This window comes from Diprion similis, chromosome 12 (assembly GCF_021155765.1).
Source record: "Diprion similis isolate iyDipSimi1 chromosome 12, iyDipSimi1.1, whole genome shotgun sequence".
Taxonomy (NCBI): domain Eukaryota; kingdom Metazoa; phylum Arthropoda; class Insecta; order Hymenoptera; family Diprionidae; genus Diprion; species Diprion similis.
In genome coordinates, this window is record NC_060116.1 from 13065771 (window position 1) to 13080008 (window position 14238).

At 37.8% G+C, this 14238-nt stretch overlaps 1 protein-coding gene and 1 long non-coding RNA gene across 8 annotated transcripts in view; one reads left to right on the forward strand and one right to left on the reverse strand.

The window, feature by feature from the left end:
• The window catches only part of LOC124412864 (spectrin beta chain), a 27423-nt gene that overhangs the window by 12469 nt on the left and 716 nt on the right, over nucleotides 1-14238 (reverse strand). For all 7 annotated transcript variants that reach the window (XM_046893041.1, XM_046893042.1, XM_046893039.1 and 4 more), the window contains exons 2-4: nucleotides 7970-8158; nucleotides 496-6402; nucleotides 268-359 (exon numbers count right to left, since the gene is read on the reverse strand). In XM_046893041.1, the coding sequence (XP_046748997.1) occupies nucleotides 268-359; nucleotides 496-6402; nucleotides 7970-8105 (6135 nt within the window). In that variant the 5' untranslated portion in view covers nucleotides 8106-8158. The remainder of the gene's footprint in view (nucleotides 1-267; nucleotides 360-495; nucleotides 6403-7969; nucleotides 8159-14238) is intronic.
• The window catches only part of LOC124412870, a 17132-nt gene continuing 10492 nt past the window's right edge, over nucleotides 7599-14238 (forward strand). The window contains exons 1-3 of the long non-coding RNA XR_006929828.1: nucleotides 7599-7611; nucleotides 9788-9949; nucleotides 11959-11963. This is a non-coding gene — a long non-coding RNA (uncharacterized LOC124412870). The remainder of the gene's footprint in view (nucleotides 7612-9787; nucleotides 9950-11958; nucleotides 11964-14238) is intronic.

Here is a 14238-nt window from a genome sequence, read left to right on the forward strand (position 1 = left end):
GATTCAATATTTTTTAATTCCATAATATCCAGAGTGTTTTATATGTAAAATCAGAAGCCATTATACAACTGACGGAGGTGTAGGCTAAATTTATCGTTTCCAACGCTCTATCAGTTTTTCCAAATTATCATATGATAATTAAACATCATTTGGACTGCACTTTGCTTAGTTATTTCTCACTCAGGTAAAGAATACTTGGACGAAGCTGTACTTGTATATGAAATAATACATGGAATTTGAATAGTGCCATCTGAAAAGTTTGCTTACTCCAAGTTCCTGGCTCATGAGATATGGCTCCTGAGCAATAAGCCAAGCTTCCGCTACAGCTGCATCTCTGGCGAATTGGTAAACTTCAAGAACTGAAAAGACATTGACATGTAACTTGTTTTAGGAAATGCATACAGAAATAAAGTTTTTAAACTACCGGATAGAAAGTCAATATTTTCATATCATTAACATTTTTTTTCCGCACGTATAGTTACATTTGAAACTTACTTAGCTGTAGATTCTCCCATCTTTCTTCCCAGCGGTGCAGTAACGCATTTCTGTGATCAGTCAATGCTAGTAGTTTTTCCTTAATTTGGACACTAGCGTAATGGTTCCTTGCCAATAGATCTTTTCCGAGGTCAAGACAAGCAGTAAGATTGTCTTCCCTAGTGTCGATTTCAGCTTTCAAACTTTGATGATTATTCATCAGTAGCTCTACACCCGATACGTCACGAGGCTTCTCTGAAGTGTTCATTTGCCTGACAACATCATCCATCCAAATCAGTAAGGTTCTAACCATGTTGAAGAATCTGAACAAATCACCGGTGTCTTCTAATTTTGCCTTACGTCCTTCGCACAAAGACTGTAAATTATTCCAAGCTGCTACTACTTCGGCCTCTCTATTTGTGATTTCTCTAGCCTTATCCCCTGCATAGCTAGCTTGAAGTTTAGACGATTCATCCTGGATTTGTGTCACCTGTGACTGTAAGGTAAACAAATCTTGAATAAAGTTGCCATGTTTCCGTTGAAGTGCTGAAACAGAGCCAGCGTCGCGGCCCAATTCGTCTGACATTGCATTTTGTTTCTCCAAGATCCTTCCAAGAACATCTTTGCAGTCATGGAAAAATTTATGTAGCTCACGGCTAGCTGCTAACATTTGAGTTCGTGTTTCGATGAGCTCTAGCAAATCTTGCCAGACTTCGTTCAGGCCATCCTTCCATTCTGCAATTGTAGCTGCATCCGAATGTCCTGTTGCAATCAAAGAATCTGCAATTCCGTTTACAGCCGCGACTCTTTCCGATCCGATTGTCTCCGTGTCACGAGCAAATTCCTTGAATCTTTCCCAAAGCAAAGTAACGTGATCGTAATCTTGACCTAACTCATGACTGCCTGCAACTAATTCTCGCTCAGCTATCCATTGCTCCAAATCGTCAACTTCTCGGTTCAGCATGAACAGCTGAAGGGCTTCGTCCAACTTGGCACGGCGTTCACCAGCCAAATCTTTTAGCCCTGCGTATAGCTTGTCAACTTGGGATTGTTTGACTGCAATTTGATCACTCAATGCATGCTGATCGTTTATCAATTGCCTTGCTGTTTCACCTAGTTGACGGATTGTATCGGCATAATCTTCGACAGCATGTTCTAAAGACTCGTGTTTTTTCATGAGATTTTGCGCAGAAATCTCGTCTTTGCCACGATCTTCAACCATCATGTATAATTCCTGTTCGCTCATCCACGATTCAGCTTCCGTAGCATCGAAGAAATATTGTTGCGCCTTTTCGTTTTGTAACAAATGCTTATTTCTGTTGTCAACCGCATCTTTCAGTTCGCGCCATTTATCCGAAAGATCGGAGATACGTTGAGTGAATTCAGCACTATCTTCGTGTCCCTCGTCAATCAATTTCTGACCATTTTTACATACAGAATTGATTCTTGGTTCGTGGTTTTCGATTTCAGTACGGAGAGATTGATTCTTTTTCTTTAACATATGCACGTTGAAGAGGGAATTACCATATTCCGAACTGGTAGCTTGTGGCATTTTTTCTGCAATCCATAATTTTTCATCCTCAACGTCACGCCTGAATTGGTATGCTTCTTTTTTCTTCTCCAACTGACGTTGTCGATCGGTAAGCGGTGCCTTAAGCTGTTCAAATCTTTGCGCAACTTTCTCTTTCTTGCATTTGATTTCTTCCATCTTTTCATCTGGAACTGTTCTCTGTAAATGTTCAGCCTGTTTATCGAGTTCTGTGACTTGGCGAGCCTTCACAGCCATTTGAGTTTCTATCATTTGCTGTTTCTGCATCAAAATATTGACAGAGGCAAGATCAGATCCAGTGTCTGTACTTTCAATCTGTTTCTCCAATTCATTCATCCATGAGTCGATATCGTCGCAAGTCTGATGTATGAGGACTTCACGATTAGCATCGAATAGCCTCTCTCCTTTATCTTTTGTTGTTGTTTCGAGCTCTTCAAATTGGTCACATAATTCTTCAACTTTCGGCTTTATGATCTCAGCCAATTCAGGCTTTAATTGAATCAATTCATCAGCAGCCTGTTGCAGTTGCTGCAAACGATCTTTATTGCTCGCAATTTCTGCTTCAAACGCTTGGTGCCTCGTCCATTTGCTATGAACCGTTTTTGCACTGCGATAAGTTTCATCTTGAGCAGTGATGTGTTTTTCCTGTACCCATTCAACGAGCTCCTCTCTATCCTGTAAGAACATCTGCAACTGAAGTTGATCCTTCAATCTGTCCATCACTTGATTAGCTCTTTCGTGATTGGCGTTTCTTCGTTCGTTTATTGCATCTGCCTTCTTCTTGACTTTGTCGGCCGCAAAGTGGCCTTCCTCAACTAATCTGCCGGCAAATTGGACAACTGAATTGATCTTATCATCATTGGCTTCCATTGTAGTCATAAATGCTTCGTGGCGTTTTATCATATTTTCTGCTTGTTCAAAGTTCGTCGGAGTCTCATCCTTGGTAAGGATATGTTCTTGCTGAGACAACAAAACTTCAGCTTGGCGAGCATCACGGTCAAAGACTTGCAAGTTCAACGAATTCGATAACAGATTTTGACGGTTCGCCCACATTTGGTGGAGTTCTTCCCAGCCCATTTTCAGGGCATTCAATCTTTCTCTCAAGAACATGTACTGTGTATCTCCATCTCCAGCCTCACTTGTTAGCCTCTCACCGTAGTCCATCATCTTCTGGTAATCGTCCGTGTAGTTGTCAATCTCTTCCTTAATATTCTGATGCTGGGTTAACAGTTTCTCAGCATCTGCAAGGCTTGTAGGTGTATCTTCGCTGGCAACGTCTGTTTGGGTCTTGGTAAGCCAAGTCTGGAAATGATCGAGGTCCCGCAAGAATCTATGTAAATCTCCAGCTTCTTCGAGCTTAGCATCACGTTCTTTAAGCATTTGAGTTAATTGCTCCCACATGGTATGAATTTGGGTGATTCGTTCACGAATGACTGCAGCCTCATCAGGATGTTCCTGCTCAATTGATTGTGCCTCTTTTTCAAGTGCATCCAATTTCGCCTGTATGGCTGCCAAGTCTCGCTCCATACCGCTAAGCCGACGCTGAAGTGTCATCACACCAGTCAAGTCCATTTCTAAGCTATCAGTTTGCTGTAAGATGCGTTTCTTGTCTTCGATCCAAGATACCGTCTCACGACATTCGATATGGAAGGTTTGTACTCCATGTGCAGAGTTGAGTGCTTCGCGTTTGCCTTCAGCCTTCTCTCTTAGTTCGGCCCACTTTTGATTCAGTTCATTCTGACGTGCAACAATCTGTTCTGAGTTTGGATGTTCAACGTGTAACAGTTGTCTAGCCAATTGATTTACTACAGCAACACGAGAAGCATTGGCATTCATTTCCTTCTCAAAGCCATCGTAACGGTGTTTCATTATCTCAACATCTTCAATGTCCTTGGCAGGAACCATTGTTTCCAACATTCTGTTCTTTTCTCCGATCCATTGTTCAACTCCATCCGATTCACTGAACAGTTTGTACAGAGACAAGGCATCTAATAATCTTTGCTTGCGCAATTTAGCCAATTCCAAAAGCTCTTTGTATCTCGAATCAATTGAGGCGAGTCTTTCTAATACCTTTGGAGATTTAGAATCATGTTCTCCAAGTTGTGATGCTTGTTGATGCAGCTGCTCGATGGTTGTAGCATAATTTTTCAGTTCGTCTGTGACATCTTTATGTTTTTTCAGTAAAGATTGAACGTTTGCTTCATCGCGACCGACATCCTCAGATGATACCAACCGCAGAGTATCTAGCATCCAAATGTCGATATCGTCGGCATCAGCAAATAATTGATGATAATCAACAGCTTCCTCTAGCCGCTTGCGTCTGAATGCTGCCAAGTCTAATAAGTGATTCCACATTCCTAATATTTCCTGTAATCTTTCCTTAATGCGATCAGAACCGAAATGATGTTGACTAATCAATTCATCACCCACTGCAGCAACTGACATCAATTGTGGTTCGTGAGATTGGATTTCGTTCTCCAAGGCCTTGTGTTTGGATAAGAGTAAATTAATGGTGGTTAGATCGTGACCAATATCACCCGTAGAAACAATCTGCTCTTTCTCCTTGATCCAGTTCTCTTCGTCAGCCATATCCCAATAGAATTGCCAAAGATTACGAGATTCTTCAAGCCGTGCTCGACGCTCAACAGCCAGGCGTACCAATTCAGCGTACGCATCTTCAAGCTGTTGCACTCGTTCAATAATAATCGTTGGATCGCAAGGACGATAATCTTCTCCTTGTTCTAAGAACCTTTGGCTTTGCTGAACGACAGCCTTAACTCTCTCACCTAAGACATTGATGTCTGCCTCAACAAGTGAATGCTTTTGAAGAAGATCCTCAACACCCATCAAATGTTTACCATAATCATCGGTCAACAATCGCATCTTAATTTCTTCCATACTGTCTAAGATGTACAACATTTCTTGGAAGTTCTGTTGTAATTGAAGCGAACATTCCAACCGTACTCTTCGTGCTTTCAGTAGTTCCAGAAGGTAGTTCCACAACCTCAGAACATTGTCCTTTCGGGCATTGATCCTGTCTATATCGTGGTAGTTTTCTGCCTCTAGCTCTTGAGATACAGCCATAACTGCTTGTACACGTTCTTCGTAAGCGAATATATCAGTTTCGATAGCTTCATGTTTCTTAGCCGCAGCTTCTACGGCTGCTAAATCGAAGCCAAAATTGTCTTGAGATACAAGTCGTTGATTTTCAGATAGCCAAGTTTCTCTCATGCTGGCTTTTCGGTTAAATCTTGCAGCCAACTGCTCTAATTTTTCTTGACGTATCAATTCTTCTCTGAGCGCCAATTCACGCTCGTGTTCAGCTTTTTCTAATCTTTCCCAGGCCTTGTTGATATCCGAAATCATTTTGCCTTCCTTGGGTGTGTAGGGTTTCTGATTGTTGGCACGCATTTTCGACTGTAGTGTAAACAGTAGTACCTCCAAATTACCCTTTTCCACAAATTTAGGTGGTTTTTCTACTGTACGGTAGTTGGAAAACTGTGAAAGTTGAGTCTGAACGCCCACAAGAGAATTGGCAAATCGGCGATCACCCAAAGCTTCAATTGTGGCTTCGATCCATCTAAGTAAATCACTTGTCAAACTTTCATATTCATGAATCATTCTGTCGTTCTCCATGGCAATTCCGACAACTTTACCGATTCGCTTACCTTGAACGGTTTCTTGCTTCATTTTCGAGAAATAGTGATAGTAGGTCACAACATAAGTTATGATAGACTTTTCGTCAGGATGATCAACAAAAATATCCTCTGCGTCTAACAATTTTGTTAGACCTAATTTATCCTCCGCGACATTGAAAGCATTGTTCAAATTGTAGATTGCATTCGATTTCGATAGCTTGTCAAAGTGGATCAAATCTGGACGATGTTTGTGTATTATGGCATTGAACGCAAGACCATCTCGCCAAGATGTTGTGAAGTTCCTAACATTTACATTGTGATATCCAGCAGTCTTCATTTGACACCACAAAAGTAAAGCGTCCTTGGCTGACTTAGTTTCCTGGTTATCAGTTTCTTCTATGGTGATGTCTTGAATTTGGAAACGTAGAATGATTGTCCAAATCAATCCCAAGCTCAATCTTGGATTTCCATCAACGATATCGTGTGATCCCATGTTTTCAAGATGGACTCTTTGCTCTCGCAAAAATTGTAACGCCTTGTCTACATTCTCCAAACAATGGATACGCATTTTTCCTTTGGTAGGACGTGGTAAACGTTCGCCCGACAATATTTCCAGCAGCTTTATAAGCATTTTTCCATCGCGAAGATCGACGTAGAGATCTCCGATACGACAAGAACATCGTACTAGATGGGAATTCACCCATTTTTGAAATGTTTTCTTCTGCACCGATTCACGTTCACCTGGGAAATAAAAATGTGAAATAATATTTTTATTTGCATTATTGAAAAGTGAACATCATTAATTGATTGCTTTTATTAGAAAGTTGAATGTACAGTGAAAAAATGTATTCGATACATTATATATATAGTTGAGGATAAAATTTGGGTATGTGGGTAGAGCAGCAATTTTAAAATACACTTCTCACCTCTGAGATCAAAAACAACTTTATCATAGTATTCTTCTAAGGGTTCGTCAAGAGAAATTTGTATTGAGTCATCCATTACAAATTGTCAAAAAATCACTCAGATTTCAAATCCGTAGTATAATTTCACAATATATCAGTATCTGTCTATTAAAGTGTTGGACCTATTTTCGATCGGATGCTGATAATATTTTGCTATTATGTTGAAAAAAAAATTTAATTTGTCAAAATTGGAGGATTTGCATTGTACAAAACGATTTATGTACATTCGCATTCTTCTTAGGGTTGCACATGTTAGATAAGACGGGTCGAAACCATTACCTATGAGTCAGGGAAGAGCAAATATTGTGTGCAGATGGATTTGGGAAAGATAAAGATAATATTTCAAAGAAGAAAATTATTTGAAACCCACGGTAATATTTGCTATAGAACATACAATAAACAGGAAAACTAACTCCACCTCGAGTCGACGCCCAGTGTGATAAGATGCAAAGACTTTGATAAGAGAAGTAAGCCGAACAAATTGCTGAACATATTGCCAAAAAAATTTCGTATTACATTGAAATTCTACTTGAAATTTACTACTTGAGAAATTTTATTCCAAAGCTGTGAGAAAAAACTCATGATCAAATATAGAGTGAATTGCCAGAAATTGCTAATATTAATATAGGGGATATTCGCCTTTCCAACTATGCTAAACATGTGTTAATGTAGTCTTTTCAAAATTTAACACAGCAGACGAATGCAAATACTGCCGTACGTAGAATTGTATGTTATAAAATTAAAAATTGTGTTAAAATGATTGAGACTGCATCAGGCTCATTCAAGCAAAACGATTTTCCTTTTATGCACCACTGTTAAAAACTGAATTGTAATATACTTTATAAAACTTTTCACCCACAATTTTTCATATATTATTATGAACGATTTCAAATAAAAACTATCTGAAACTTGTATGAAGAAACATATTTAATAACAAGTCTAATTAATAAATAATTAAATTTCACTGGTTTTTATTACTCTGTACGTAAATACGCCTTCTAGCAATGGCAACCATCTACCGACTGTAGTGGAAAAATGTATTATATAACTAAATTTTCAGCCGATTACAATTTATCACAGGATACTGTGGTCTACCTTACTCATTTCCAGGAAAACGATATCGTACGCATAGTATTACTTGACGTAACATGCTCACGTTACTCTAAATATAAAACCCATACGCTGTAATGCATTTAAATTCAAAATTAGCGTTTTTACACACAGATTCCCTTCAGATTAATCCTTAAATTGTACTTTTCTTCAGGATTCTTAAAATATAACTGTTCTAGGAAAATTACTATGAAGATATTAATGATTGACATTTTATTCATTAAACAGCTCACCAGCTAAAGCCTTGATACGGGATCGTTCAAAAAGTCTCGAACTGGAATTTCCTCCATCGTATTCGTACTCGTCGACAATCTCCTGTTGAAGCGTCGGGTCCCAACCCCCGCGCACCACCGAGATGTCGGTCGTCATTTTTTCAGTCGGACCAACAGCTCACAACTCCCTTACCCTTGTGAAGGGCACTCCTGCAGAATAAAAAATAAAAAAAATTAAAAATATCGTTAGACAGTTTTGTTTCTTTATTTATTTTTTTAAACCCATATTCATAACTAATTAGATCGTTTAACCAAAGAGTTATTCGTGATAGTGATGACACTACTTGGTTATGGGGGAAAAATCTGCTAACAAATCGCAAAGTTTACATGCCTATATTTATTTTTCAGCAAGAAGCCAGCTTTGCATTACATCAGATCAAATTTTAGTTTTATGATTTTTGAATGTCTAAAGCTACTTAGCAGTAGTAATTATTACTTCTTTTTGTCATGTAAATAACAGGTATGCAGTATAACATCAAGTGCTTATAAATATAACAATGTAAGTTAAAGGGTGAGTTCAAATCAGAGGTGGGTTGTTGTTGTTGTTGTTATTATTATTATTGATCCATAACTGTGGAAACAAATAATTTCTTTGTAACATTATTTAAGATGAAAAAATGTTATGAATCATTTCTATCTCTAGCGAGGAAAGAAGAAATGTTTTTCAATTAATTAAATACACGATCATCAGATTAAATAAAATCATTCATTGATTAAAACGGATATTTTCCTCTCTCGTTATCGATATAACGAATGAAAACATTGTATACGTACATACATTAAATAATGAATGAAGTTTACAGAATAATAATAATAATAATAATAGTAGTGCATGTACGATTCGAACAAAAATTCGTTGAAATTGTCGAAAAATTGCAAGATAATATACCGAGAGTACGATAAACAATATATTGATGTAAACTCAAACTCAAACTAACCTAACCTAACCTAACCTAACCTAACCTAACCTAACCTAACCTAACCTAAGCAAAGCAAAGCTAACGAGGAAGTTGTAGGAGGAGAAGGAGAGTCGACCGCGCCCTCCCATCTGACACTAATCACGTAATTTTTGCTTTAGGTGATGTGCACTCGTCGTTGCGTCGCCCTTATCTAACGTTATACAGTTAACTTAAGTTGAAAATAAAAATTGAAAAATCATACAACAGATATAGGTACTCGTTCCGGCTGTGCGAAGGATAGTTATTCCGGTAGATTACACACAACGCGGCTACATCCCGTTTCAGTTTTAACACAACACCGGGTATAAAAGCGGGGGCGACGTGTTTCGCTCGGTTAGTAATATTACACATGCGTTATCTAAATTTATCGTCTCTAATTTACGAATTTAAACTGACCGCGATTGCTGTTTTTTATATCTAGATGGATTCGATACTAGGAAATCAATGAATGTATCATAGAAATTCCTTGCACGCGTATTCGTGTTAGGATGTAAAGAAAATAACGATTAATTATAAATCGAAATATTACGTCAGCAATTCGACGAATTCATTAGCTATAAATACGACTGACTGAATGACCAGCATTGTAATTTATTTATTTATTTTTATTTGTCTTCGTCTATAATATCGTTTTAGTTTTTCATTTCTCTGAACCATATCCTATATATTATCCCAAACTGAGAATAGAGCAACGAATATAGTGAAATATTTAAGCAGAATGAAAAACTTTCGTCTATACATTATATGCGATTCTTTGTGGAAGGGAAGAATGAAATTTTTTTAAAACTACATCTTCGAATAACGTATTCCGCTACTATAGGTTTAAATAAGCCCGAAACGCAAAGCGAGAATTCAAGCCAACGTTCGTCCGCGTCTCGTACATGAAACTTAAAATAACATAAGCGCGTTTGTTGCCGTATCATTTCTTCAGAAACGAGCGTGAAGATCATATTTGTTATCATTAGTCTTCGGTGTAATCTTCGTTCGACTAGGTGGTATTGCGAAGAGAAAAAATGAACAGTCGGGAAATTATTAAAATTCAAGATATATGTATAATTTTTCATCATCCCACATGTACTTTATATAAGTATTCTCCGCAAACTATTTGTTCTCCCTCAAGAACCAGACGAAATGCAAATTATGACAAATATTTTTGACGACTCGTCTGTGAGATATATACATGATTTCTCAACGTTTTCATTACTAACAATATCTCCGATTGCGAGTGTCGCGTTTGTAGGTACATATGTAGGTAAGGTAGGTATACCTACACACATAGACTAAGCGTGATCGACGTTAATCTTAACACGGTGTATGGTCGAAGGTTTCAACGTTTCAAGTATCGCCGGTGTAACACGATGACGCGAGTTGCATGATGTCATTCGGGTAAAATACATTGCTTGCGTAATTTGAAAATAAATTCTGAAAGCATGAGAAAAATCGCTTTTGACAAATAGTGAAAAGAAGGAGAAAAAGACAAATAATTCGAGTAACAACAAGCGATCGTATTGCGATGTATGCTAACCGCAAGCAATTAACAGTTTCTCATTCAAGTCCTGCAAAAACACGGAAACAACAAATTATTGCAATCTCGCGTCAATGTAAGAAGTACACAAACGATCGATTAATCCAGTAATCACAGCGAGGTATAATAACAACATTGAACATTCTTGATATTAAAATAGCAACTCTGTTTAAATGCACACTATATATATATATATACAGGTTAATGCAAATTATCGAAAGAATTTCTTCAAGATGTCATGCTCCCTGAACCCCAAGTGTACAACACGATGAATGAACACATTCCCGTGTGTTCATTCGCAGACCTTCACGGTTGCTTTAAATTAAGTTTAATTAAATGACGTCATGGTTAAAGTGTGATCACGAAGTAAAGTGGGCGTTCAAATGTCGTAAAGTAACAAAGTGAATGACTCGTATCTTGAAATAAAACTTCGCTTGAAATTTCGATACTACTATCATGTGTATATGTTACATGTGCTTGCAGCGCAGCAGACTGGCGTCTGGCTCGTGTTCAAGAATAATTTCGTCCCCATCGTACGTAGTGTCAGCGCTTCTTCGAATTAATTTCAATAATTAAATATAAACGAAGAAAGTTATATATCAGTTATTGTTATAATCGATCGATCACCACCGTATGTGGGATATATCTATAGCTTAATAATCGTTCAACTCGGTTATTATTCATATTATTATTACTCATAACGTCGCAGGAACAAGACGACGCAACGCACAACATAAGGCAACACAACGTGCACACAAGATGGCTATTGATTTTCCACTCCAGTCCTCGTGACGCCAGGACGACTCCGATTGCCTATAGACACGACGACGTGCGAGAGTTTCCGGAAGAGCGAAACACCTGTAATCTCCGTTGAACGACAAAAATCTGACGGCAAGGTTGCCCTAATTTTAAACCAATAACGCAAAGCTGATCGCTTATATTGCTGAAGCTTCGCTTTTCTTTTACACTCGGAATTACAATAGTCCAGACAAGTTTCAAAAAATTTACCGCACAATATGCATAATAATGTCCATCATTTCAACGATATGTTTTGCTCAAGTTTTAAAATCTTCGTCATTCTTATCCAACGTTGTTACAGGATAAACGCATATATTTTCTATACTCTTTAAGATAAATCGTACTATATATAATAAAGTTCGATAAATCGCACCTGTAATTGTACATATAATACGGGAGATAGTGCGATGATACCTATATACCTATATCTGATTACGTAACGATACGTAATTACGTCAATGCAATCAACTCTCTATCTTCGTGATTAAACAACCTTTATTTAGTTCACGCTCAGTCTGTATTGACGATAAAACTTAATAAGTTTCTTATGGATAATTTTTTCGATCTATCCACTCACGCACTGATCATCATTATGACCGACGAATGCCAAGAGAATGAGGTAATGTCGTCTGGAAAATGAGAATCCGTCCGTTCGAAAGAAGGATGAGTTCTTGTTGCTGACTAATAAGAAAAAAAAAAAAAAAAAAAAAATGTTTTTCTTAAATAAAATAAAATTCCCCTACTTAAGCATCTCCAACAATAATTAGCATGTACATGAAATACGCCATGAGCTGTAAAGCTGAATTGTAAAGCTCATTGGTCAACTGCTCAACCACAACGTCACATCCGCATTTACGCTAATTCACCATTCGCGGGTGATCGTTTCATATTACACGTATACCTATACACGAACTTGGGTATTTAAAATTAGATGCGATTGTTCGTTATCGACGTTATAAAAACATCCCAACACCACCCGCGGTGAACTTTCAAATATCTGTTAATTAATTCTTCCCTCGTTTAACGTCGACGAATATAGAAGCAGGCTGTTCGTTCTTGTTTACACGTAAATTAAAAAGGGTGAAAAGAAAACACGAGTGGACACTGGACAGCGGATATCCTTTCTCGGTAAATGACCTGCGCAGGTGGTTAAACTGAATCGAGAGTATAATGAATCTAGAAAAAGAAGTCGCGGAACTTACAATTAGTGCGTGTGTTATATGCATAAGTGGATGACCCAATTTTACTCAACGCAATCCATATATCTATTCTGTATACACATACATAAAGAAAGGGTGTGCTGAGCAGCAACGTATATGTATATATACACGTTGCCATCATTTTTGTATAGTCTCTCGTCTAAAATTAGGTCAACGAGGGTTCGGCTAATATACGATATACGGCGTCCAAAATATCTTTCCACGTGTTTTACGCGTTTTTTCCCTTCTACTTCGCTTCCTCTTTTCCCCCTAGACTTCAATATCTCTAATTTTTCTACATCTCAGAATTTTTTCTTTTCTTCTTCTTCTTTTTTTTTTTCTACTTCCGAAAAACAATTCATTGTCAGTCCGTTAGGAATATCCTTACCAGCTTCCCATTGTATTTCATACCTTATAGGTATGCCCATATACTATGCCAACGGGGTATAATGTACTACGAATGAAGCACCGCTTGCACAGTGACTGTATACTTTGTTCATAACGGTTGTACAGTTAGATCGAGTAGATACGCGTAAGGAAGGTACAGATAGATAGACTCTTCTCTGTAAGATGCGGACAAGCCTAGGCCTAAAAGAGCGAAGGAAAGAGGCAAAACTTTACGTTCGCTGCGTGAAAGTTTCGAATGTGATTGAAGACAGAGGGCATGGATCATATTGTGCGCATGTGGTTAGCGTGTTACAAAACAACAAAGTCTTAGAGCACGATAGACGATTATCTGTTTCTTAGTAGGTGAAAAATTACATGCGGCGAAAGGAAATGATATCGAATGAAATTGGAATTTCAGTATAGAAATTTAACGAGTGAGTGAGTGAGCGAACGCTATTAAGATAAAGACCGTATATTATATTTATCCGTAATTCGAAACAGTCATTATGTCAGGCTCTCAGAAGCAGGTATATGTATACGTGTATCTAAGGTACGATAGATAAGGTAGACAAAAAAGCAGATATAGAATGTAACATATACAGGGTGTGCAATATATCTGTCGATTTAATCAGCCGCTAAGAACGATCTAATTTTTAACAACGAAGTAATATATAGGCGAATATAAAGGGAACTTTTTAATATTGATTTTATGTACACCTATACGTGTATACGTGTGTATACAGGTATACCTACGTAAGAGGACGCGTTTCGGATAAATTTTTTTTTGGTTTTTCTAGTCTACCGCACATCTCGTGCTTTCAAATATTTATACCGCCAGGTTATGCGATATAATAAACACACTTTTCGTACATGAATGTATGTGTATGTATAGTAAATTTTCGTCGACTACGGTACGTTTTATATCATGCCGAAATTAGAACATTCCTTCGGTACGATGTAAGGGAGAAAAAATAAAAAAAAATAAAAACGAAACGAAACGAACGTCTAACCGTCGGAGAAAATCATTTCGATCACGCATCTTCTGCGCAGATAATTTATTTATAATCGAACAGTGTATCGGGAGAGAATCGGTAAATTATCGAATTTGAAAGATATTTGAATGAAAAGTTGCGCCGGTTTTCAAAGATATTTGACGAACGGCTGCAAAGGAACTTCGCGTATACTGTTAATTTATTAATTTATGCAGTGAGCGTAGTCTCGTCCCTAGCGCAGCTCCTGCACCTGCCGGCTTGACGTAACAGTAAACAGAGCAGACCGAGAACAATTGAATAACGATGCGAGAGAGATGGAATACGGAATAAACAAAAAAAAACAGTTCCGGTATCATTGTCGGCTCTGTTT